The 24,615-nt window shown below is 66.4% G+C and overlaps 2 protein-coding genes across 2 annotated transcripts; one reads left to right on the top strand and one right to left on the bottom strand.

The window, feature by feature from the left end:
• Positions 1-1,935: 1,935 nt before the first annotated feature.
• On the bottom strand, positions 1,936-4,898 carry FBXL16 (F-box and leucine rich repeat protein 16; the record flags this gene model as incomplete). Its single annotated transcript, XM_082772390.1, has 5 exons — positions 1,936-2,084; positions 2,289-2,352; positions 2,861-2,945; positions 3,083-3,591; positions 4,194-4,898. 5 exons carry the CDS (start codon positions 4,896-4,898, stop codon positions 1,936-1,938), a joined length of 1,512 nt encoding a protein of 503 aa, XP_082628516.1.
• A 13,412-nt stretch (positions 4,899-18,310) lies between these two features.
• On the top strand, positions 18,311-20,909 carry METRN (meteorin, glial cell differentiation regulator). Its single transcript, XM_082772794.1, has 4 exons — positions 18,311-18,447; positions 19,298-19,728; positions 19,924-19,983; positions 20,309-20,909. The coding sequence occupies exons 1-4, from the start codon at positions 18,362-18,364 to the stop codon at positions 20,623-20,625; spliced, it is 894 nt and encodes a 297-aa protein (XP_082628920.1). The 5' UTR covers positions 18,311-18,361; the 3' UTR covers positions 20,626-20,909.
• Positions 20,910-24,615: the final 3,706 nt, after the last annotated feature.

Below are 24,615 nucleotides of genomic sequence, written 5' to 3'. Positions count from 1 at the left end.
CCAGCACCAGGCCACGCCCCCGAAACGCCCAGACCCCGCCCCCTGCGCCAGGCCACGCCCCCCCGGCCCGGAGCGCGCGTTCCCGGGGATATGGGGAGGGGGCGCTGGGGTAGGGGGCGGGGGGTGCACGGGGGCTATGGGGGGGCTATGGGGAGGGGCTGGGGGGTGTAGGGTGGGGTGTGGGGGGGCACCAGGGGATGTGGGGGGCTCTGAGGGTTAATGGGGGTCTGGGGGTGCCCTGGGGGGTTTGGGGGGGCGCTGGGGGGGCGCTGGGGGCACGGGGGGGTACGTGGGGAGGTTGGGGGGCAGCGGGGGTTATGGGGGGGTGGGGAGGGCTGGGGGGCACTGGGGGTTATGGGGAGGGCTGGGGGGGCGCTGGGGGGAGTGAGGGGGGTGGGGGGGGTGGAGGTGCAGTGGGGTGGATGGGGGGGGGCTGTGGGTTATGGGGGATACGGGGGTGCCCTGGGGGTGTCGGGGGGTTGGGGGTGCAGACGGAGACGCCCCCACCCCATGCTGACATGGGGCTCACCCCCTCACCCAGCCCGGGGCACCCCGAGACACCCCCCCCCCCCGCTCCCACCTTGCCCTAGGACCTCCCCCCCCCACCTCCAGCTTCCTCCCGGGGGGCTGCGCCCAGCACCCCCCTGCCCCGACACCCCGGGGTGCCCCGGTGCGCCCCTGTCCCACCACGATGTCCCCGGTACTTTTTGGGGTCAGCCCCCAGCGGTGCCAGCAGCGCACCCCAGCCCCATTCCAGGGCCTGAACCTCGGGGCTGTTTTGGGGCCAGAAACGGGCGGTTTGGACAAAGGAGCGAGCGGAGGCGGCGGGTGGTGCAGCAGTTCCTTCCCGGCCCTTACAAAGGCAAAACAACCCGAAAGCGTGTCCGTGTCCGTGTCCGTGTCCGTGCCCGTGCCCGTGCCCGGTGCCCGGCTCAGCCCTGCACCCCCCCGGCCCCCCCCGCAGCACCTGGGGCACCCCGGGGTGCTGGTGGCACCCGGGCGATGGCTTTAGGTCTGGAAGAAGCGGTGGCGCGTCCCGAAGGTGACGTCCCCTGCCTTGGCGTGGCGTCACCGCCGTCCCCCCACCACCCGGGAGCCGCAGCAGGGCAAGGGGACGGTCCCCAAGCCCCCCCCCCTCCCTGGGGACCCCCCTGGGACGTGCCCATCCCAGCCGGACGGGTCACACCGCTGGGCACCGAGTGCCACGTCCCATGGGTGCGCGCACAACGGCGGTGGCCCCTCGGCCCCCCCCGGCTCTCCCCAGGCAGTAACGGGGTGACGGCCCCAAAACTGGGGGGGGGGCATCACCCCACCGACCCCGGTGGAAATTGGGGTGCAGCGGCGGCGTCCTGGGGACTTGGAGGGGGCCAAACGGGGTCACGGCCTGGCTGGCAGAGCCGTATGGAGGGGGGGGGCCGGGGGGCGGCAGGGTGGCGGGTGCCACTTGTCACTGTGCCCCCCCCGCCGTGCCACGAGACTGAAGCAAGCGAGAGCATGCGAGGGCGGAGGGAAGCATCCTATGGACGGGCAGGGCTGGGGGGTCCGGGGGCAGGAAAGGGGGGGGGGCGCACAGCACGGGGGGGGTTGGCTCGTCTCTCGGATCCGGGGGTGCCTGTGGCTCTGTGCGGGGGTCCCGGGCACCCGTCCGTCCAAGCACCCATGGGTGCCAAAAAGAAGCCTCCTCCTCCTCCTCCTCTCGCCGGGCCCAGGGCCCCTCGTCAGCAGCTGCGGTGGTGTTGGGTTGGGGGGGGGGATGCTGGCATCCGGGGGCGTCAAAGGAGGGTGGAGGGCAGGGGGTCTTTACACGTGGGTCGGTCGAATCGGCAGCGTCTCTTGCGTGTCCCCCCCCTCCCCAAATCCCGCAGAAATCGGCCGGGTGACGTCGGCCGGCGGCGCGGCTGGGTCTGGGGGGGGCCGGTCCCCGGCGGGCGGGCGCTACTCGATGACCATGCAGCAGGGCAGGTGCTGGGAGAAGTACTTGAAGAGCTCGGGGGTGGCTCCGGGGCAGTTGGTGAGCTCCAGCTCCTCCAGCTCCTGCAGCTGCACCAGCCCCGACAGGCCCGTGGTGGTCAGCAAGGGGCAACCTGCAAGGGGACAGGGCCACCGTCACCGCCCCGGCCACTCCCATGTGGGTGCCAAGGGGTTTGGGGGCATCCCTGGGCTGTAGGAGCCCCACGGTGCTGGGGAGGGGGGTGCTGGGGGTCCCCAAGGGCTGGTCCCGTCCCCGTCCCCGTGCCCGGCCTCTCCATCCCCTCCCCGGCATCCCCAACCTCGTGCTCGGGTCTCACCGGCGAGGGACAGGAGGCGCAGGCTGCCCATGCCCAGGAGGTGCTTCAGGCCGAAATCCTGCACCTGGAAGAGAAACGGGAGTGGGACCGGGATGGGGGCAGGCAGAGGTGCCAGAAATGGGGTACAGCATCCACGGCACCGGGGGCTGAGCCGGGGCTGGGTGATGGGATGGGGTGGTGGGATGGGGTGGTGGGACAGGGTGCTGGGATGTGGCAGTGGGGCAGGGCAATGGGTTGGGGTGGTGGGACAGGGTGATGGGACAGGACAGTGGGACATTGTGGTGGGTCAGGGTGATGGAATGGGCTGATGGGACACTGGTGGGACACTGGTGGGACACTGGTGGGACTGGGTGCTGAGGCAGGGTGATGGAGCTGAGTCCCGCTCAGCCCACAGGTGCCCCCCACCCCTCCCCGTGTTCCCAGCCCCACATCACCCTTCCTGCCCAGGGCTCTCCAACAGCCCCAGGACGCCCACCCCATGGAGCTCCCGCCCCATCCCTATGCCAGTGCCACCTCCCTCCTGTCCCCTGCACCGGGCACGGCCGCGGGCTCCCAGCCCCGTCCTCCCGTACCTGGCAGCACCAGCGCAGGTAGAGGCTCCGCAGGGACGACATGGTGGACAGGTAGCTGAGCCCGGTGTCGGTGATCCGCACACACCTGTGGGGACACGGGACAAGGAGGTGGTGGGACACGGGACAAGGACGTGACAGGGACACGGGACAAGGAGGTGACGGGGACACGGGACACAGAGGTGATGCATCCCCGGACCACGGCCACCAGGCACGGCCCCGTACCTGTCGAGCACCAGCTCCTCCAGCTTGTGCAGGTCGCAGGCGATGTACTCCAGGGCCATGTCGGTGATGCGAGGGCACCAGGACAGGTCGAGGCTGCGCAGCTTGCGCAGGTTCTCAGCCACCAGCTCCACACCATCATCCGTCACCTTGGAGCAGCCCGAGAGGCTGAGGACGCTCAGGTTGGGCAGGCTGTGCACCATGTTGACCACGCCGTGGTTGGTGATCTCCCAGCAGGAGTTGAGGCGCAGGGTGTGGGTGGTGTAGCCCTGCTTGGCGGTGAAGTAGGCGAGCGCCGTGTCCGTCACGTGGTAGGCCTGCAGGTTGAGCTCGGCGAGGTTGGGCAGGAGCTGCGAGATGGCGGCGATGGCGTCGTCGGCCACGTTGATGCAGTCGCTGACGCTCAGCGCCGTGATGCGGGCGTTGAGGCTCGACCACAGCCCGGCCTCCGTGAAGTCGTTGCAGCCCGACAGCTCCAGCCGCACCACGCCCTGCATCTGCTCCAGCATCACCTGGTGAGGGGTGGGCGGTCAGGGCACCCCGCGTCTCCTCGGAGCCCCCCCCGGCTCTTCCCCCTGCCCCAGCCCCAGCCGCACCGTCAGCCTTCACAGCGGGGATGGGTAAAGGCTGTAGGAGCGCCCGTGGGTGGTGGGGGTGAACAACTCCCCCCCAAAATCTTGGGAGAGCAGCCCTGCACCCACCCAGCGCCCAGACCGTGGGCAGGGGTCCAGGGCCCGGCAGCGTGGTGATGCCACCTGCCTGCTGGATGAGGTGGGTGCTGGCACCACGTAGCTGGGTACACCCATGGGTGGTCTGCACCCTTGGTGGGGCTGGAGAAAGCCCTCGCTGGTGCAGGCTGTAGCAGGCGTGTTCCCGGGTGCCACCGTGGTGGCAGGAAGGTTGGACCCGTTGTGTCACCGGGGTCCATCACCACATGGAGGGGAACCAAGCCTTGTACCCCCGAAACCTTGCCCCCCTTTGGGTGCAGTGGTTTGCAGGGCCAAGCACTGGGGACATCCATGGGGACATCCCATCAGGGCAATCCACGGTGCCACTGGCCCACATCTTGCCCACCCCTGTCCCCGGGCACCTCTCCGTCACCGAGGTCACCTACCTCCAGCCCCGCGTCCGTGATGGTCGACCTCTTAAGGCTCATGGACTTGACCCCCTTCTTGGACAGGGGGTAGTTGTCAATGAACTCACAAATGTCCAGGTCAGAGACGCCCACGAGGCAGAAGCCGTCGAAGCCCCGCACGGCGAAGCCCTGCAGGCTGACGAACTCCTTCTCGCCCCCGGGCAGGACGTTGTAGAGCTCTTTGGTGTGCAGGACGGGCGTCAGGCCCACCCAGAACTTGGGCTGGTAGAGCACCCGCCGCCACGCCTTGCACACCTGTGCCAGCACGCACTTCTCGCACGCCGAAAAGTACCAGAAGAGGCGGTTGAGGATCTTCTCGTCCACCGCCAGCTGCCTCTCCGAGGGCGAGCCGGGCAGCCGCTCCGGCGAGGGGTGCTCCGCGCCCGGGGCGGCCTCGCTCGAGTTCAGTCCCACCAGGGAGGCGCTGGGAGGGGACGAGACGCCGGCCAGAGTGGCCAGGGAGAGCGGTGAGGCCAGGCTGGGGATGGGCAGGTCGCTGCGGGGGGCTAAGGCCGGGCTGAGGATGGCAGGCACGGAGGAAGGCTGGCACAGGCGGTTTTTCACGGCGGGGGTGCCTTTGGTGATGCTGGCGGAGCCGAGGCCGTTGGGCTGCGTGGGGATCTTCACCAGTCCATTGCGGGGCAAACATGGGGGCTTGGTGTCGCCGTTTCTCGGGTTCGACATCTTCCACGGGTCTCTCTGCAACACAGGGTGGCTGTGAGCGGTCGCTGGCCAGCACCGGGCTCCCCGGGAAGCATGGAAGACATGGCCAGGGCCGGGATGGGGCTGGGGCCATGCAGAGCCCGCGCGTGCTGTGCTGGCAAGCCCGTGCCGGCCAGGCGCCGCGTCTCGCGGTGGCACCGCAGCAAACAGCCCGATAAATATTTCAGCTGCAGCAAGGCAGGCTTTCAAACGGCCCCGCCGCACCCCGCCATGCATTATTAAACATATTTCCCTCTATAAACACGGAGGTGAATAATTGATGGGGGCTCAGCCTCCTCCTCCTTCCCCCCCCCGCCCCTGGCCAGTGCCTGGCGTGGGGTCCCACCGGTGCCATGCCCGTCGTGCTGGCACCCTGCGCACCGCGCTCGCCGGGGCCAAGCCCTGCCAAAGGACCGGGTCCTGTTCCCCCTGCAGGGCCCAGCTGGGGCTGAGGCTGGAGGGGACTGAGCCCCGGCAGACCGGGAGGAGCTGGAGCCCGAGGAAGGGACATTGTTGCCCCCAGGAACCAAGGGGTAAAAGCCTTCATCTGGCTGGTGACCGACGGCACCGAGTGAGCAGCGTCCTGGCCGGTGAGCGTGGTGCTGATGGCCTGGGGCTGTCCCACCCTGGGGACAGCATCCAGCTGAGACAGCCTCTGTGCTGCACTCTGACAGCCCCAGAGCACAAATAACCTCCCCTGCTGCCCCCAGCCCATCACCGTGAGCCTCACAGCATCTCCGTGCCCTGCTGGACCCGGCGGAGGGGAGCAGCCCCCCAAAACGAGCCCAGCAGCACGGGCAACTGCAAGCGGCATGGCTAGGGTGTGCAGCACCCCCAGCAGGATGGCAAGGCCGAGCTCCAGGCTTTGTCCCACACTTTAAGGGGCAGTTTTCTGCCCGTTTGCCCCACCGAGCTGCTGGCTGGGTGGAGGGGAGGCAGGATGGCAGTGGCAGTGAAGGCGCGAGCAGCCCGTGTCCGCAGGCAGGCCGGCGCAGCAGCGGTGGCATCGGCACCGCCAGAGCCTGTCCTCCGGGGACGGAGCCGGCCCTGTGCAGACAGCCTGGCGCCGCTCCCCTCTCGGATGCAGCCTCCGCTGCCTCCACTTACTCTGCCCTACGGAGGGTTTGGGGCTCTGATGCTTGGACATGTGCTAAATTTGCTTGAAAGCAGGAGAAGAGGAGGGGAAAAGGGAAAGAAACTTAAAACCAGTGGCTCCGAGCTTGGCAGCAATTAGGGAAGCAAACAGAACATGCACCAGGGTGTCTAACACAGCGCTACAACACAAATCAAAACAGATAATTACCACGTGGCACAGAAAGGCTGTCGCTCCGGCACAGAGCCCACAGCGAGAGCAATTCGCCATGCCGGCTGCCTCCGGGGAGAGGCCAGGTGGTGGGAGAGGGGCAGCACGGGGCCTCCAGACATGGGAGAGCAAGCCAGGGGCAGGGGCTCCCGCAGGGGACAGTCACGGGAGGAGACAGATGCTGACAGCCCTTGGACTGAAATTCAGCCACAAGGAGGTGTTGGCCACAGTTACAACCAGCTCAGACCGAGGTTTGTCCCCAGGGCAGGGCTCCGGGGGCTGGAATCAGTGGCGTTCACAGTCCTGCTTTGGAAAGCTGAGCCAGGTCCCCCTGCCCCCGGCACCGAGGCTGCCTGTCTGGCTCACAGATATCGCAAACCGTGAATGAGCTGGGAAGTCACTTCAAATAGAAACACGGCCGGCGATGTAGGCCCTCTGGGCACACGCAGGCTCCAGGCATGGTCAGCGGGAGGCTGGGCAGGCAGGGAGATGGCTGCGTCCAGCCAGGCTCTGTATGTGAACACATCTCTCCAGGGAAGGGGATAGCCCAGGATCTGAGGGCTCCTGCCACCCTGAAAGGAGCAGGGCCATGCCTGGTGAGGACACCATCCTGGAGGAGATGGGCAGGGAGCACAGACTGGGGAGGTGTGTTGGTCTGATCACCACTCTCCTCTGTCTCTGGCACCACGGGGCAGTGCTGGGATCTTCCCCCCCCCACCTGCAGGGAAGCCCCTGGATGTGGTCGAGCGATGCAGCAGCCCCCCAGGCTTCTCTGTCTGTGCTGCTCCACTGTACAAAGTGCAGGCATCCCATCCTGCAGAGATCAGAGCTTCCATGTGCTTGGACACACAGAGCACGCCCTACCCCAGGCCCCTAACCCACTGGGACAACCTCGGAGAAGTCAATACAGAGCCCTGAACTCTCAAGCCATGGTTTGACTCCTTTGTGCCTTCTGATGTTCCAAAAGCTCTTCAGGCATCTTCAGATGCTTTTTGGCCACACCAAAGCAGCAGAAGAGCATAGATCTGGCCTTTCCTCCTCTCTCAGGAGATTTCAATACCTGGTACAACCATCCTTACTGTGGGCTCTCGCAGGAAGGACCCAGCCTCAGAGCCCCTCACAGCAACCCCCCTCTGCTCTCGCAGACCTCCCGGGGGTGGTGTCTACCAGCAGTGCAAAACCAGCTCCCAATCCACAGTGGGAGGAAGCATGACAAAAGCAAAGGGCAAAGTCTTTTAGTCCCCTGAATTCATTCCAGGGTGCACATTTCACAGGAAATGTCATTGCCAGAGAAATCATTTCATTCATGAGGGTTTTCTCATCCACAATGAGCAATGATGCAGTGGTGGGGGGCGGATTTGACGCAGGAAGAGAGAAGAAAGAAGAGGGCCTAAGAGCCTGTCACTACAAACATTACATGGGTGATGAGGAAGCTGGGATGGACAGAATAAAAGCAACCAGGGTTTGCCCAAGCCGTTGGAGAGTTTACTGTCTCCATGTGGTAGTGAGGAGGGATTAGGGCCTCGAGAGAGGGGCAGGATGATCAGTCACCCTGTTAGTGCCACCCTCATGTGGGTGCTCACTGGGACGCTGCAGGCTGTGGCAGAGACTCACTGGATCACGCTGCTGTCCCGCAGGGAAGGCCACGGTGGACTCTGGATCCGTGGGCTCAGAGGCTACGGGGCTGTCTCCAGGTGACCCCGGGCTGGCTAGGTTTGGGGTCCCTAGGGAAGGGGCCGGGCTGGGCAGTTCAACACCATGGACAGATCGGGGGCTCAGCACCACGGACAGAGCCCGGGGGGGGGGGCTCGTTCAGCACCACGGACAGCGGCCAGACCCCGCTCACCTCTCCCATCCAGTTCAGCACCACGGATAGCTCCCGGCCCCTTTCAGCACCATGGACAGCTCCGGGCTCCTTTCAGCACCGCGGACAGCTCCCGGCCCCCCTGCCCCCCAAATATCCCCCTCGAGGTCCCGATCTCTTCACCACCCCCCCAGAACCTCCCCCGCTGCCCTGCCAGCCTCCCCCGAAGCCCTGTTATTGCCCTGCTGGAATCCAAGGCTGATGCGAAATTGTTATTGGTAGAGGCGCTGCTCCAGTGACAGAGAGCTGCTCGGCAGCGAGCAGCCATCGCTCACGGCTTCCTGCACACACACACACACACACACACATGCACAAACAGACATGCATGGACACACACGCACACACACACACCCCATCGGAGCCTCAGGGTCTGGTAGATGCACCTTGCATGAGCCTTGACATTCAGCCGCACATACACACGCACACACACACACACAAACAGATAAGCGCATGCATGCACACACACACGCGCGCGCAGGGTTGCATCAGCTGAATTCATTAGCCCATCTATTTTTACTAATGCAGCAAATCAAGTTGCTCTACAGGCGGAGAAAACACACCCGAGACTGAGTGCTGTGGCAGAGCACGCAGCCAAAGCTTTTGTCCGGCAGTCCCGAGGGTAACAGCTCCCCGGGACTGTCAGCTGTACGCTACAGCCCCAGCCAGCAGCAGTGCCAGGCAGGCTCTTGCTCTGGGGGCTGAACCTGTCGACCAGAGCACATGGCAGTAATAAAGACATCCCACTACAAAGATCTCCCTCCCCAGCAGTGCTCGGCAGTGTGCAAGCTGTTTCCTGCTCTGACTGCATCAGGTCAGAGCACTGCCTGTGCTGTGTGTATCAGGGGGGTGTCTGTCCATCCCCGCCGAGCGCCTAGAGCACCCTGGCAATGCAGAGGAGCCACAGAAGGCCCTGGGGGAGCCCCTGCTCCCCTAGGAATGGAGGGACAGCAGGGGTGCGGAGATGGAGACAGGCTGCCTGTGCACGTGCTTGTGTGTGTGCACACAGATCAGCCCTCCCAGGCCTGGACTCACACACGTCAGCTGGGAGAGAGGCTCAGAGCACGGCTCCAAACTCAGCACCATGCATTCCCATACTGCACAAGCCAGGAGTTCACAGTGGGGAAGAGCCTCCGCTTCCCTCCACTCTGCTTGGCCCAGAGACCTGCTGATTGTGTGATGGGAGCTGGGAAACTCCTTCCTAAGATTACCCTGAGAGCTCCCTGGGAGGCCAGGAGCTCCCCTACCAGCACCCAACAACGCCACAGGGCGCATCCCACCTTGCAGCAGGCAAAGAGGCTCTGGAGGCCCTGGGAAAACAACAGAAGGCAAAACTTCCCAGCAGCAGGCAGCGGGGGCCCCTCTGGCTGTTGTGCTGTCTGCCTGTGGCAGGGTTCATCCCTTCGGTGCCCCAGGGGGTGTGGAGTGGTGCTGGCCCCAGCCTTGGCTGCTCCCCATAATGATTTAGCCCCAGGAATGTGGATGTGCCTGGTCAAGCTGGAGAGCTGAGCATGGCCTGGAGCACGCAGTTCTCCAGTGATGTGCCACTGCTGAGGCCCAAAGCTCCCTAATACGTCAAGCCCTGTCCTCCTCCCTATCCCAGGCAGCTCCATGTCCCACGAGGACAGGGGGGAGGAATCATGGGATGGCCGAGAGCAAACACCTACACACAGAGCAGGGCAGAGCTGGACCATGACTGTGGCTGACCTGGGCCAACCTTCTCCAGCCCCCTCTGGAGTTACAGGACCTCACTGCCACAGGGAGGATGCTCACGCTTCCCTGTCCCTCAGCCGAGCCTTTCCCTGCTCTCTGGTGACCACAGCATGGTGAAGGGGGAGCAGCTCCTCTTGTGCCACAGCCACAACGCGCCCGGCATGGTGCAGCCCTACTCTTTGCCCCTTTTGGCCCTGGGAACAGGCAAGAAATAGAGCAAGGCCCATCTGTGGTCATCGAGGAGAGAGGATCCAGGAGGCTGCACCTGACTTGTGGCTGTCCCTGAGACAGTCCCAGGGACACTGCTGTCTTCCCTGGGTACCTCTGGGACAGGGGCCTCCCCCAGGGCCTTCAGACACCCTCATCCCTCTGGACGTGGCAATGGCCACGCAGCAGTGAGGTCGCTCTGCTCAGCTCCATCCCATCGATGCCCGGAGTGGGTCCTGGCCCCAGGTGCCTGTGCTGGCAGGGACCAGCACCACGGAGCGTGCTGCCACCGCCACCAAACCCTGCGCCTTGCCATGCCATCGGTGTGGCAGCACCAGCTTAAAGAGGCCACCAGCACGGCCTGAGCCCTGCCCCAGACCCAGTGCCCATGAGGATGTGCACAATGGGGGGGTCCCGAGGTGTTCAGCCACAGGACTTCTTGCTGCAGGGTGCTGTGTGGCTGCTCAGTGCTGCCACAGGCTCAGAAAGCTGCTGGGTACCGTCCTGTGACCGAGGCCATGGCCCTGTGACAGGTGGCAGTGCCACCCTGCTGCTCCGTGCCCTCTAACCACATCCTCAATTTCCCCACCAACGCTGACCCCATGCAATGGGGACTGCTGGGGCGCCGTGGGTCAGTGTGATGTCCTGAGCCTGCTTGTGGGGCAGCCCCACAGCCTCCTGCTCATCCAGGAGCTGGAGCTGGGCACGGTCACACCTCCAGCAGGGAGAAACCCCGAGCAATGCCTTCTGCCCACCTGCCCCTTCCCCAAAAGCTCTTCTGTCCCCGGAGCACCTGGGCGAGCGTGCCTATCCCCGTGCTGGTGGGCAGAGGTTTGGCGGGGGTGGGATGCTGCCAAAGGGGCCCCATCCTGCTCCCAGCACAGCATGAACACAGCCTCCAGCCCCCAAAACCAGCAGGTTCCTGAGGGAGGCTCCAGCTGGACCATGGCCGTGTCCCCATGGGATGGGCAAGACGCAGGTGACCCCACTGGAGGGGACAGGGGACCCTCTCCCCCCACCTGCCTCCCCACGCGTGCCACCCAGCCCAAGCAAGGGCCCTGCACCCCAGGAGCAGGATTTAGGGGGCCAGGAGGTTCCCAGCACCGGGAGGCTCCAGCGCCGCATCCCTGCCACCACGGGGAGGAAAACAGACCCGGAGGATGGGAGAGGGATCGATGTGGGGGAAGCCAGCTCGGGGAAAAATAGATATCTATCTCATTAAAAATGGATGCTGAAGCGAGTCCTCCCCACTCCAAAGCCACCTCCCTCCCTCTTCCTGGTAGCCGGAGTGAAATCAGCTCCGAGCTTCCAGAGGAGGGGAAATGCCAGCACCACACAGCTCCCGCTCTGCACCCACCGAGCCCCCCCCCGGCCACCACGGCTCGGCCCCCAGCCCGGGACCACTGCCAGAGTGTCCCCACCACAGGGACGCTGTCACCAGCCGCTGTCACCCGGACGCTGCCACCTCCTGCCAGTGCCACCAGACCCGGCGCTGGGGCACAGTGGGGCCGAGCGATCCCCCACAACACTGCCAGGCTCCCCCACCTTTGGGGCCATAAGGACTGACTGGATACAGCCCCAGCTCGCAAACCCGTGCCTCAGTTTCCCAGCCTGCCCCACCACGGGGTCTGTCCTCAGCTTCCTGAGCCTCTATAGGGTGCCCCACACAGAGCTGGGGCCCTGCTGCCAGCACCAGCCCCGTGGGCTCCATCCCTGTCCGGGGCCTGTCCCTGTGTGCCCCTGGCCCCTGGGAGTGACGGTGATGGGAGGGGGCTGCCCCCAGTCCCCATGGCTTCTGTCACCCCACAGCAGAGGATAACCCCACTGGGGTGTCAGGGTGATGGGGTGCCATGGTGTCAGGGTGCTGGGGTGTTGGGGTGATGGGGCATCAGGATGCTGGGTACCAGGGTGATGGGGTGCCAGGGTGTTGGGGTTTTAGGGTGACAGGGTACCAGGGTGATGGGGTGCTATGGTGTCAGGGTGTTTGGGTAATGGGATGTTGGGTGCCAGGGATGGAGCTCCAGGGTGATGGGGTTTTGGGACTTTAGGGTATCGGGATAGCAGGGTGCTGGGATCCCCTAGTGTGCTGGGATGCTGGGGAGACAGAGTGCCAAGGGTGCCAAGGGTGCCAGGGTGCTGGGGTGCCAAGGGTGTCAGGGTGTTGGGGTTTTAGGGTTGGGGTTTGCCAGGGTACCAGGGTGCTGGGTTGTCGGGATGCTGGGATGTTGGCATGCCAGGGTGTTGGGGTGACAGGGTGCCTGGGCACCTGGGTGATGGGGTGACGGGGTGACAGGCTGTTGGGGTTTTAGGGTGACAAGCTACTGGTGTCTCATGGTGGGGGTGTTGCTTGGATGCTGGGGTGCAGCAGGGTGAAGGGCTGTTGGGATTTTAGGGTAACGGGGTGATGGGGCTGATGCCACCGGGGTGGGTGAGGAGCCTGAGGGTGCTTCAGGGACCGGGGGGGGGGGGGGAGGAGAGCCAGCACCCCCACCGCGGGGGCTGCCCCCTCCCCACACCAACAACCACGCTCATCCCAAGACATCCCCCTCCCCGCTGCCGTGCTGCCCCCAACCCTTGGGTACCCCATGCTCCGGTGCGCGCCCCCCTCTCCCCATTTCTCTCCGCGTGTCCCCCCCCCCCCCTCCCCTTTTTCCCCAACGCCGAGCCGGGAGCGCGGGGCCCGCTCCGCCGCCGTTATATAACGGGGCTGCGGGATCCTGCACCGGGGGCTGCGGCCCCAGCGCCCCCTCCCCGCCCGGCGGGGCCGTGCCGAGCCGCTGGCGGTGGCGGTGCGGGCTTTGTGTCGCAATGGTCGCCCGAGAACGAAGGGAGCCGAGCGGCGGAGGCCGGGGATGGGGAGGGGAGGGGGTGAGGAAGGACGAGAACCGAGGGGGGGTGGGGGGGCTGCTTACCTCCAGCTCGCCTAGCTCATGCCATGCCGTGCGCCGACAGCCGCTCCTTTCATGTGCGGGGAGACATCGGGAGGAGAAGCGGGGAAGAAGGAGAGGAGGAGGAGGAGGAGGAGGAAGAGGTGGGGGAGGAGGAAGAGGAGGAGGAGGAGGAGGAGGAGGAAGATGGGGGCTCGCTGCCTGCCCAACCTCACCGCTCGGCCGAGGGGCCGCCGGGCCTGAAGGCGATAAAAAAAAAAAAAAAAAAAGAGCAGCGGGGAGGGGAGAAAGGAGCCGGAGCCGGATCCGGATCGGTGCCGGGCAGCCCGGGCTGGAGGCTGCGAGAGGCTCGCACACGCCGCGCACACGCACACGCGCGGCTGCACGCCCGCACCCGCACCCGCACCCTCCCGGCCCGTTAAAGAGCCCCGGAGCCGCCGGGAGCGGTAACGGCACCGCCGCAGCCCGGCCCCCGCCGCACCGGAGGGGAGCGCCCAGGTGAGGGTGCAGGAGCCGGCCCCGGGGGGAGAACGGGCAGGGCCCGGGGGGGCTGGAGGGAAGGGTGGGAGGGGGAGGGAGGGAGGAGAGATGGAGGGATGGATGCAGGACAGATGGGAGATGGAGAGAGGGAGGGAGGGAAGGAAGGAAAAAGGAGGGAGGGAGGGATGGATGGAAGGAAGGAGGGAGGGAGGGAGGGAGGGAGGGAGGGAGGGAGAGAGGGATGGATGGATGGATGGATGGATGGATGGATGGATGGATGGATGGATGGATGATGAATGGATGGATGGGTGGATGATGGATGGATGGATGAAGAAAGGAAGGAAAGAAGGAGGAATGGATGGATGGAAAGAGGGATGTACGGATGGATGGACGGATGGACGGATGGAAAGATGGACGGATAGATGAATGGACAGATGCAGGGACAGCTGGATGGATGGAGGAAAGGATGGAGGGATGGGTATAGGGAGAGATGGAGGTGTAGGTGGATGGATAGACGGAAGGACAGATGGAGGGGTTGGTGGTTTGCCCCAGGACAGACGGATGGAGGAGGTGGTGGAGGGGTGGACAGAAGGACACAGGGATGGAAGGATGGAGGGGTGAATGGAGGGATGGAGGAAATGATGGAGGGATGGACGCAGGGATGGAGGGATGGATGCAGGGATGGATGCAGGGATGGATGCAGGGACAGTTGGAGGGTTGGGGGGATAGATGAAGGGATGGTTGCAGGGACAGATGGATGGAGGCAGAGATGGATGGATGGACAGATGGAGGGCTAGATGGAGGGACAGACGCAGGGGTGGATGGACAAAAGGACGGATGCACATATGGACGTTTGCTCTCCTTCCCCACCAGGGCACTGGCAGACCAGCGATCCCGGAGCTGAACCTTCCTGCCTGGCAGCCCCTGCTTCAACGAGGCAACCTGGGGACCACCCAGCACCCCAGGGTGCTGTGGGGGCCTGTGCCAGCCGCCCCCATCGAGGGAAGGGTGCTGAGCAGGTCTGGCCCCATCCTGCTGCTGGCAGCAGGACCCACAGATGGGGGGTGCCCCATCACTGCCCCACTCATTCCCAGTGCTGCACCCACCCAGCACCCCAGTGTGGGGCCTGGCTGCACCAGTGCTCCCCAGACTGGGAGGAACTGGTTAGTTGCCACGTTTAACCCCTTCCTCTCTCCCTTCCCATCTCACAGCCCCATAGGAGCCAGTGGGACTGGCTCGGCTGCCTGCCACCCGGCCGGGCCCTGGGGAGGCTGATGTAACTGCCCGGATCTGGCTGCCTCCATTATTTATAAGGCAGGTCGGGTTTCGGGTTTCCAGCTGGCAGCAGGAGGGTGTTTGGGGGGAGGAGAGGTGCGTGCACACACACACACCACCTCATCCCACCCCACAGCAGGGCTGGAGGTGCCGTGTCCCCACGGTGTGCCACTGCCCCTGTCCCTCGTGCAAAGAAGGGACAGTGTCCAGAGGGGGAGCTGGTCGGGGTGGGGGCTGCTGGCACTCAGATGTCCCCTTGTACAGGGACAGGGCAGCCCTGGTCACCCCCACCCTGTCCAGTGGGTGACAACTGCAGGAGAAGGTGCTGTGACAGGGGACCTGTGGGTCTGTGGCCTCGTCCCAAGGCCACACATCTTTATCCCAGTGGCACCAGTGAGGACCTGGGGGTCTTTCCTCTGTCCTGTCCCTACAGGGGTGTCCCCAGGGTGGCTGTCACCCAGCCCTGGTGGCCGTATCAGCCCTGGACACCCTGGGGTGGTGACAGGAGTGAGCCCGCTCCCAGCCACACTGGCAGGAGACCCCTTTTGTCCCCTTGTCCAGGTGCAGTGTCCTGGCACGGCCCCATTCACACTAACCAAGGAGGATGAGCTGGGGTGGCCACATATCCTGGGGACATTTTGGTGCCCAGAAGTGTCACAGCCAAGGGAGGAGACCCTGAGCAGGGGCACTCCCTGGTGGAGGGGACGCAGATGGGGCTGACCCCCTGTATGGCCACCCAAAGGGGGAACCGGCCCCCCTGGCTCTGCAGCACCCAGGATGTCCTACTGTGACCAGTGTCCCACTGTGACCAGCCCCTGTGACTTCCCCGGGGTGTCCAATGGTCCCGGGGGTGTAGAGCTGCCCCGGCTCACCCCACAGCCCCATCAGACCACACCTCACAAGTGCATCGGGACCGTCCCTACAGCCATGCCACACACCTGGTGGCACCACATCCCCCCCTGGCCGAGCACCCCTCCTCTGCGGCTCATCCTTATGCAAACTGCCAGCATCCCATTGGCCTTGGCTGGGCTCCCATCCCCGCCACCCTTAGCCCTGGCCGGTGACACCGGGCACCGCTGGGCCACCACGGGGGGGACCACGGGTGCCAAGGCTGGACCGCAGTGCGCAGGGCGCCGTCGCCGCAGCAACCGCCGTCGCCTAGCGATGGCTGTCTCCCGGTAACCCGTCGCCTAGCGATGGGGGATTTTTCACAGCTCTGGATGCAGGGCTGAGAGTTATTTTTAGCCCGCCTGCAAATCAATAGGCAGCTCCATTCGCAGCCCGCGAGGATGCACGCGCCGGGGCCGCCGCCGTGCCGGGCCCTGCTTCGGTGGTGGCGGGGGCTGCCGGTGGCGTGGGGACAGCCCGGTGCCACCAGCACGGTGCCATCAGCATGGTGTGTGGCCCCTCTGGGTCTCCTGGGGTTCAGCACCCTGCGGACCCCATCCAGGGCTCGGCACCCTCCAGGCCATGTGCTCCTTGAGGGTGGGCGAGGGCAAGAGGCAGCTGTGGGGACCCTCACCCTGTCCCTGGGACCCTCACCCTGTCCCTGGGGGCTTTGCCTGGCCATGGAGACTGTGCTGCTGCTGCAGGGTGCTTTATTTTGCTTTGGGGACACTCGCCCTGCTGTGGGGACACTCACCCTGCTGTGGGGACCCTCCTCCACCCGCATTCACCCTGACCTGGCCGTGGAGACCCTCATCATGCTGCAGGGACCCTCACCCACTGCTGGGACCCTCATCCTGCCGCGGGGACCTTCTCCCACCAGTGGGGACCTCTGCCCTGCCACGGTGACACTTGTCCTGCTGCAGGGCTCCTCACCTGGCTGCGGGGACCCTACCCTACCACGGAGCCCCATGGGGACCCTACCCCACATTTCCCCTCCGGACAGCCCCCAGGTGCTTGGGGGCACCAGCAGAGGACAGGGACCCCATGCAGGGCTGGGGCACCGGGTCCTTGGGGACTGGGGGGCCAGGGCACGGTTCTGGGATGCTCGGGAACCAGCTCAGCTGGGAGCTGATGCGAGGCCTCCGGAGCTATTTTTTAGGGACTCTGTGGGTGCCTGGCACAGCCCCGTCTCCTGCAGGCGTGCTGGGATCGGCAGCAGCAGCTCCCCACGCAGCCCCAGGGGGCCGGGAAGGGGATGGGGATGGGGATGTGGATGTAGACGGGGATGGGGAGCCCCATGTTCCCTAGGGTCAGCCCCCAGCCCCTCCGAGCACCCCCCCGGGAGCCCCAGCCCTGCTCCACGGCCCCCTTTTGCCTGTCCAGGAGGGTTTTGCCCCCCGGTACCGCGCCCCAGTCCCCAGCAAACCGGAGCCGAGGCAGGATCCGGCCCGGGGCTGCCGATGCTGGAGGCCGGGCCGGGGGCACAAGGCGTGGGGGGGGGGGGTGAGACGAGGCCGGGGGGGCGTCGGGAGGCTCTGCCGAGCCGTGCCCGCGGTCACCAGAGGGCACTGCGAGCCCGCGGCATCCCGGCCCCGGGGCTCCGAGCATCGCGGGGACCCCGCTCGTCCCCGGGCATCCCGGCCGGATCCTGCCGGGGCTCCGCGCCCCCAGCCCCGGGGGGGGCTCCGCGGGTGCCAGCAGCTCCCCGCTTGTCCCCGGCTCGGCCACGGGAGGGGCGGCTGCGCCTTGGCCCCCCCCAAGGGAAGAGGGAGCCGGGGGTGTGGGTGGGCGTGCGTTTTTTCCCCCCCGCTTTCCCCAGTTCAGCCCAGTTCGGCCCCAGCCCGGGCTCGACCCCTCCGGAATCGACCGCTCGGTGCCCGCTGCACCCACCCTCTCCCGACCCTCATTTTCCACGGATTCCAGCAAATTGACTTCTTTCAGCGTCATTTCATGGCCGGAGGGCTCTGAATCCCGCTCCCCCCGCCGCGCCGGGCCCCCTCCCCTGGCCCTCCCCTCTCTTTCTTCCCTGCCACCCGAATTTACAATCCCTCATTTCCATTCCGCTCCACCCTCCGCCCGGGGACTTTGTTCTCCGCCTGTATCAGCGCATCGCAATTGTTCCGTCTTTATTTCAAACATTTTGGCGGGCTGTCACCCGGCGGAAACTTAATTAATTGGGGGGTCTGCGGGCCCGGCACTGCGCCGTCTGAAGGGGGAAAAGAAAAAAAATAAATCATAAATAATTAATAATAATTAGGGGCCGGCCAAGGGAGGAGGGGAGATGGGGGCGTGCGGATGCGCAAGCGGCGCAGGCCGGGCGCTGGTGCCGGCTGGCCGCGTTTGGGGGAAAATCCTTCGAAAAAGGCCAATTTGGGGAGCTGGGGAAGGGATTGGGGGTACGGGGAGGGGGGGGCAGGACCCACGCGCGCCCCACGCGCCAGGCCCGGCAACCCCACGCAGCATCGTGGGGAATTCCCCCCGCGGGGTGGGAGGCACCGAGGGGGTCCCCAGGGTTTTGGGGGGGTTCGGGGGCCGGGACAGCCCCCCCCGACCCCTGGGGACCCCCGGAGGTCGCGGCCGGGCCCCCACGCCCCGCGTGGGGTACTCGGGGAGGAGAAGGGGGGGGAGGGAAACGGCCCCGCCCCTCCCCCCCGATTGGCCCAAAGTTTGGGGGCGCGGCGCTGATTGGCCCCCCCGGTTCCCACGCCCTCCCTCCCCCCCCCCCCCCTCCCTCCCCACCTCCCCAATTCCCCCCCGCGCTGCGCTCCGCGGCCACGGCCGGGGCCGCCCCGGGGCCGCCGCCGCCGCCACCGGGAGCCCGGAGCGAGCGATGCGGGCGCTGTGGGCGCTCTGCCTCGCCGGGCTGGCCGCGGCCCTCGGCAGCTTCTCGGCGGATCAGTGCAGCTGGAGGGGCAGGTAGGGGCCGGGGGGGGGCCTCAGCCCGCTTTGGAGGGGAGGGGGGAGCTCCGAGCATCCCCGCGGTGGGGCCCCGGGGATGCCGCCTGCCTCAGTTTCCCCGCTCGGGAGAGGCCCCCAAAGATGCTCACGGCCCGGGGGGGGTCGCAGGGCTCCGAGATGCTTCTCCAGAGCCCCCCCTCCGTCCTCCTTCATCTTCCTCCCCGTGCAGGTGCGCGCTGCCGGCCCCGACCCCCCCTTCCCTCTCCTTGGCCCCGCCGTTTCTCGGGTGGCTGCTGGGGCCCCCAGACCCTTCCCGGGGCCCTTTCCCACCGGGGGAAGGCGCCGAGCTCGGGAACAAAGAGCGGGGGCCCGGCAGGAGGGGCTGCGGCGGGGCCACGGGGCCGCGCAGCCGCCAGCGGCGCGGCCCGGACAAAGCGGCCGCCTCCGCTCCCCCCCCACCCCCCCACAACCGGCCCCGCTCCCCCCGGTGGGTGCCAGCCCCGCGGCCAGAAATGCCCAAATGTCACCACGGGGCGCTGGGGATGCCGGAATCCCAGTCCCGCAAGTGCAAGGGGTCAGGGTGACCCCCCCCCCAGCACTCAAAGGTCCCCCCCGAAAGGGCAAGGGAAGGGGTTTGGGGGGGGGGGCAGGAGGGCAAAGCCCCTCCGTGATGATGTGGCTGCAGCAAGCACCAGCCCCATCCCAAAATCATGAGACCGCACCCCAAGTTGAGGTTCCCAGCGGGCTGGTGCATCTCCTCGGGGTCTCCGTGCCCCTCACACCCCCCTCTGTGCCCTCCCTGGGGGTCGGGGGGTCTCTATCCGGGAGGGGGGGGCACCCCGCTGACGGGTGCTGCGGTGCCTTGCAGCGGCTTGTCGCAGGAGGCGGGCAGCGTGGAGCAGCTGACCCTGCGCTGCGCCGAGGGCTCCCTGGAATGGCTGTACCCCACGGGGGCCCTGCGCCTCCGCCTGGCCCCCCGCCTGCCCCCCGCCACCGGCACCGGCAAGGGCAGGAGCCCCCGGCACGTCACCGCCTGCATCAAACCCGCCGGCACCTTCCGGGGGGCTCAGCTCTACCTGGAGCGGGACGGGGAGCTGGAGCTGCTGCTGCCCGAAACGGAGGCTGCCCCCCGGCCCCGCGTGCGCTGCTTCAGCTGGCTGCCCCGCGAGAAGGTGGCCCTGTTCCTGCAGGCCACCCCGCACCGCGACATCAGCCGCCGCATCGCCGCCTTCCGCTACGAGCTGCGGGGGGACTGGCTCGCCCGCCTGGCGCTGCCCGCCGCCAGCCTGCCCGCCGAAGGTGAGCCAGCTCGCCTCCCTTGGACCCTGGTTCAAGTGGGAAACCTCCCCAAAAGGGGGCTTCTCTCGCCACGCAGGCAGGCGGAGGGTGACGGGGGGGGGGGGCTCAGCCCTGGGGAGCTGTCTCCTGGCCCCCAAGGGGCACTTGTGTCCCCCCCCGGGGCGCGGAGGTGACGGCTGTGCTTGGCCATTGCAGGGGCGTGCCGGCCGTGCAACGACACCGAGCTCCTGATGGCCATTTGCACTAGTGACTTTGGTGAGTGGCTCCTTGGGCTCAAGGGGAGGGAAAGGAACTAAAATTGGGATGCTGGGAGTGGGGGGAGTGCTGGGAACAGCGTGTGCCTGGCTGATCTGAGAGCCCTGTCCCAGCCCCAGGATGGTGACAGTGCCCAGAGGTGCCCACCCATCGTGGCCCCATTTGGCACCCACATGGAGCAAAGCCCTGGGAGTGTTCCCCACTGCTCTGCTGCTCCTTCAGCCTGCAAGGAGCTCGTTTGCTCCCCGAGGCTGCTGTGGGATGGGGACGGGGATGGTGCTGGGGACGGGACCACGCTCACGCCTCTCCCTGCCTTCCCCCGCAGTGGTCCGTGGCAGCATCCGCAGCGTCTCCAACGACGCGGAGCTGCAGGAATCCATCATCGGGGTGAGCGCCATCCGCATCCACCGCCAGAAATTCCCCCTCTTCCAGGCCGGGGGGAGGCCGGGGCGGGCGGCGGGCAGCATCCGCACCCCCCTGCGCTGCGGTGTCCGGCCAGGCCCCGGCACCTTCCTCTTCACGGGGTGGCTGCATTTCGGCGAGGCTTGGCTCAGCTGCGCGCCCCGCTACAAGGACTTCCAGCGCATCTACGAGGGCGCCCGGCGCAGGCGGCAGAACCCCTGCGAGTTCCCCGTGGACTGAGCATCTCGGGGAGGGGGCAGCCCCCGGTTTTGGGGCTGGGAGCATCCCTGCTCGAGAACCCCTGGAAAATGGTTCGTCTCGGCACTGTCCCCCCGCTCGCCCCGGGGGCATCGCCACGTGGAGGGGACCTCTCACCGTCCCCGGGGACGATGGATTTGCCAGCAAGGATGGGCACGTAGGGACACGGGAGCACAGGAGCAGGGTGCTTTGGTCTTTGCCTCATCCTCGGGGCAGTCCCGTGAAAATCCTGCAGGAAGGGGAGGGATTTTCCCAGATGCATTCAGGTGGGCCTGGCCCTGGGGGGGCTGGGGGCTCCCTGTGGACGAGGGCACATGGGGACCCGCGCCCCGGGGATGCTGTGGTCTTGGGGGTTGTGGGGACGTGGTGGGGCACGGCGGGTGGTGCAGGGGGGGCAGCTGTCCCCTGGGGGGGCTCTGCGGGTGGCAGGAGGAGAGCGGTGGCGTGGCTGGGGCACGGCGGTGAGAGCAGAGTGTGGAAGGGGATTGGCAACGTTGAGGGTGGAAGGGGGAGTGGGGTGATGGCGATGGAGAGCTTTGCCCTGGCCCTGCTGGTGATGCAGGGCATGGGCGGGAGGGGGAGAGGAAGAGGAGCGAGGCTGAAGGAGTGAATGCGATGGTGAGGAGGGAGCAGAGGCAGCACGGAAGGGACTCTGGCATGGCCACGGCTGAAGCAAAGTGTGGAGCAGAGGAGGGGTCACGGGGATGGAAGCAGGGAGAGGTGGGGCTGTGCCACCGCCAGCGCGGGGACGTGGGGACGCGGGGATGTGACCTCGTGGCAGCTCGCCACCCCGCCGTGCCAGGGCGCACCAGGAGGGATTTGGGACCGTGGGGGCGCGGGGGGCATTGTATGTGCACTAAAGTGATAACGATACCAAATTTGTGATTTTGTTTTCTATAAACTAAGCTGTATTTGTGGCGCGTGTGGCCTCTTTTCAGCAAGCGGCGGCGGACGGTGACCGAGACACGAGGGGCGAGCGGGTGGGCGAGCGTGGCTGCAGACATCTGCATTACAGCGTCTCTGTAGGTCTCTCTTCCCAGATTGCTGCCTCCCTGCTTTTCCCCGGGGTCAGCTGGGTTTCCTCCAGCAGGGCCGGGGGCCGCGGGGCCCCCCCGGTGGTGCCGCTGTCAGCGCCGATCTCGTCAGCGCCCGCTGGCCACAAGGCCTCATTGTGCCGAGCTGCCCCGCGCCCAGCCCGGTGCTGGCCGAAATCTGCTTCTCCTCGTCAGGAAACCGTTCCCAAAGAACGCTGCCGGCTTCGGAGCTTAATTAAAAGATGCGCGTGGTCTGTTCCTGGGGAGATCCTGCCCCTGCGAGCCTCACCAGGGGATCGCTGCAGAGCGCACGGTGCCCGTGTTCCTCCTCGGTGCTGGCTCCCTGCCTCGCTGCCCAAATGCCGCTGACTATTTTGGGGCTGTGCTGGGAGCAAGGGGGCTGCGAGGGCAGGATACGGCCCTGGGGGAGAGGGGGGTCTGGAGGAAGCCGTCAGCCCGGGGTTTTGGCAGCGTTAGTGAGGAGGCAGAAAAGGGGAAGGAGTGGGAAACCCAGAGGAGGAGGAAAAACGACACTGGAAAAGCAATAAACGAGGCGTGGACAAAGGGACCCGCGCTGCCCACGCAGCCCTCTGTAGGCGCCGGAGCGAAATCCTGGCTTCTCTGACCCCAGCGCATTCCTCGGGGTGAAATTATTGCATTTAATGCGCCGAGCATCCGGTGGGGTGCTGTCCAGCCGCAGAAAATCTTGTTTTTCTTCCAAAATGTTTATTTGGCCAAATCAGATCGTTCTGCCGCGGCGGAAAAGGCTGTTATTCTGCTCTTTGGCCAACGCGGAGTTTTCGGCGGTGTTTTTGGTGCCCTCTGCCCTCGGCCGGGTTCGGCCGCCTGCCCCCGCTTCCCGCGGCGCCTGGGCTGTGGCCAGGGCTCCAACGCTTCCTACGGGAGGTGCTGGGGAAGGAGCTGGTGCTGGGGGGGCACCACGGCTGGAGGGGGGGGGGGGACAATGACAACGGCGCTGCTCAGGGATGCTGCGGCACCAGGCAGCCCCATCCTGGTGTCTCCCCAAAATCCCAGCCCAATTCCCGAGGGGCAGCCCGGCCCCCGCTGCCTCTTGGCACAGGGCGCAGGGCACCATGAGGCGGGCTCCGTCCCGGTTAATGTTTCCTCTGCGGGATGGAAAACAAGGTGGGAGCCACCACAGCGGCGCAGAGGGAGGACGAGGGGACGGCGGCGTGGCGAGGGGGGGCTTTGTGCAAACAAGATAAGGGACGGGGGGGGGTCTGGAGGGGTCAGGGGCGATGGCCGTCCCCGTTGTCCCCAGGGATGGTCCAGCTGGGGGCACCTGGGGACAAACCAGAAGCCAGCCCCGGGGCTGGTTCAAGCTGGACCCCCTCCAGCTCGATCCAACCCCCCCGGCAGCCCCATCCGTGACCCCGATGTCCCAGCCCAGGGGACCCTCTGGGTGTGCTGGGTGCTGGGTGGCCGTGCCGGCACGGCGCAGCGCTGCACCATGGCACCGTCAGGGCGTCCCCGGCGCCCCCGTCCCTGTCCCCGCTCACAATGGGAGCCGCCGTTTCCCGCCACTTCCCCCCCCCACCCCAGCCCTTTTATTCCCTCCCGCAGCCCCCCTTTTCCTTCCCCCTTGCCCGGCCGCCAGATAAAAGCCTGGACGTGTGAATCGCGGGGCACAAAGGCGACGCACAAAGGCGGCCGGCCGCGCGCAGCCCTCCTCGCTGCCCGCCCCGAGCAGGGGGATGGAGACCTCGCGCCCAGCCCGGGGCTGTCCCAGTCCCCCTGTCCCCTCCTGTCCCCTCCTGTCCCCTCTGTCCGCACCACCCTGGGGCCCAGGAGCTGCCGTGGGGAATGCTTCTGGGAAAAGGGGTGTTCTGTGGGGTCAGGATGATGTCCCTGGGGCTGGGGTCAGGATATGGTCAGGATAACACCTCTGGGGTCAGGGGGTGCCCTGTAGGGTTAGATAATGTTCCTGGGGTTGGGGAAGTCCCGTAGGGTCAGTAAGGATAACACCCCTGGGGGCAGGGGATGCCCCATAGGTTTAGGATGATGTTCCTGGTGTTAGGGATGCCCCATAGGGTCAGGATAATGCCCCTGGGGTCAGGGGATGCCCTGTAGGTTTGGATAATGTCCCTAGGATCAGGGATGCCCCATAGGGTCAGGATGATGTTCCTGGGGTCAGGGGATGTGCTGTAGGTTTGGATAACACCCCTGGGGTCAGAGGATGCCCCATAGGATCAGGATGATGTTCCTGGGGTTAGGGATGCCCCATAAGGTCAGGATAATGCCCCTGGGGTTAGAGATGCCCCATAGGATCAGGATGACGCCCCCATGGGCCGGGGGCAACAGGCAGCACAGGGCAGTTTGGGTAGGCCAGCCCCAGCCCCGAGCAGGATGGAGCGAGCGGGTGAGCCCAGTGACCCCAAGGAAGCCCTGACCACCACATACCCCCCCCAAAAAAAAAACCCCACAACCTGGGCTGAGGGCCCTGCTCGGAGCCCCCTGGCTTGGGCCGAGCCACAGCCGAGCCCCCTGGGACCCCTGGCCCCCCGATCTCGCGGCGGCGCTGCCGACAGCTGGTGGGAAGGAGCTTTCCCAGCGCATGGCGACAAATTCCTGGCGCTCGGAGCCGCTTTGCAGCCGCCGCGGCCCCAGCGGGGGGAGCTGCCCGGGGTGGAGGCAGATTAAAGGCGCTGGGGCTCCCAACTGCTCCCCGCGCACGGCCACCTGCTCGGCCCCGCACACCGGGACACGGCCCCCCCCGACCTCCCCGGGCCGTGCACGGGGGGGCTCAGCCCTGCGTGGGAATTGCTTCGTTAATTAATGCTCCCCGGCATCCCTGGGACCATCCTCCTCCTCCTCCTCGCCGTGCTGCTGCCGCCCCCGGCCCCTCGCTCCCGGCTCCTGTTTCCCCCGATTTTCTGCTTGCTCCCAGACTAATTGGCCCCACCTGCCAGCAAGCCGC

This window comes from Aythya marila (assembly GCF_965140915.1).
Source record: "Aythya marila genome assembly, chromosome: 15".
NCBI classification, from domain to species: Eukaryota; Metazoa; Chordata; class Aves; order Anseriformes; family Anatidae; genus Aythya; species Aythya marila.
The sequence above is the reverse complement of the archived record's forward strand: the minus strand, read 5'-3'. Positions and strand labels throughout refer to the sequence as shown.

Excerpts from the sequence above, each read along its gene's own strand:
- METRN (XM_082772794.1), top strand. The coding sequence starts at position 18,362 with ATGCGGGCGCTGTGGGCGCTCTGCCTCGCCGGGCTGGCCGCGGCCCTC. Across the intron at positions 19,729-19,923 it reads CGCCAGCCTGCCCGCCGAAG|GGGCGTGCCGGCCGTGCAAC; the intron begins GTGAGCCAGCTC and ends TGGCCATTGCAG. Across the intron at positions 19,984-20,308 it reads CATTTGCACTAGTGACTTTG|TGGTCCGTGGCAGCATCCGC; the intron begins GTGAGTGGCTCC and ends CTTCCCCCGCAG.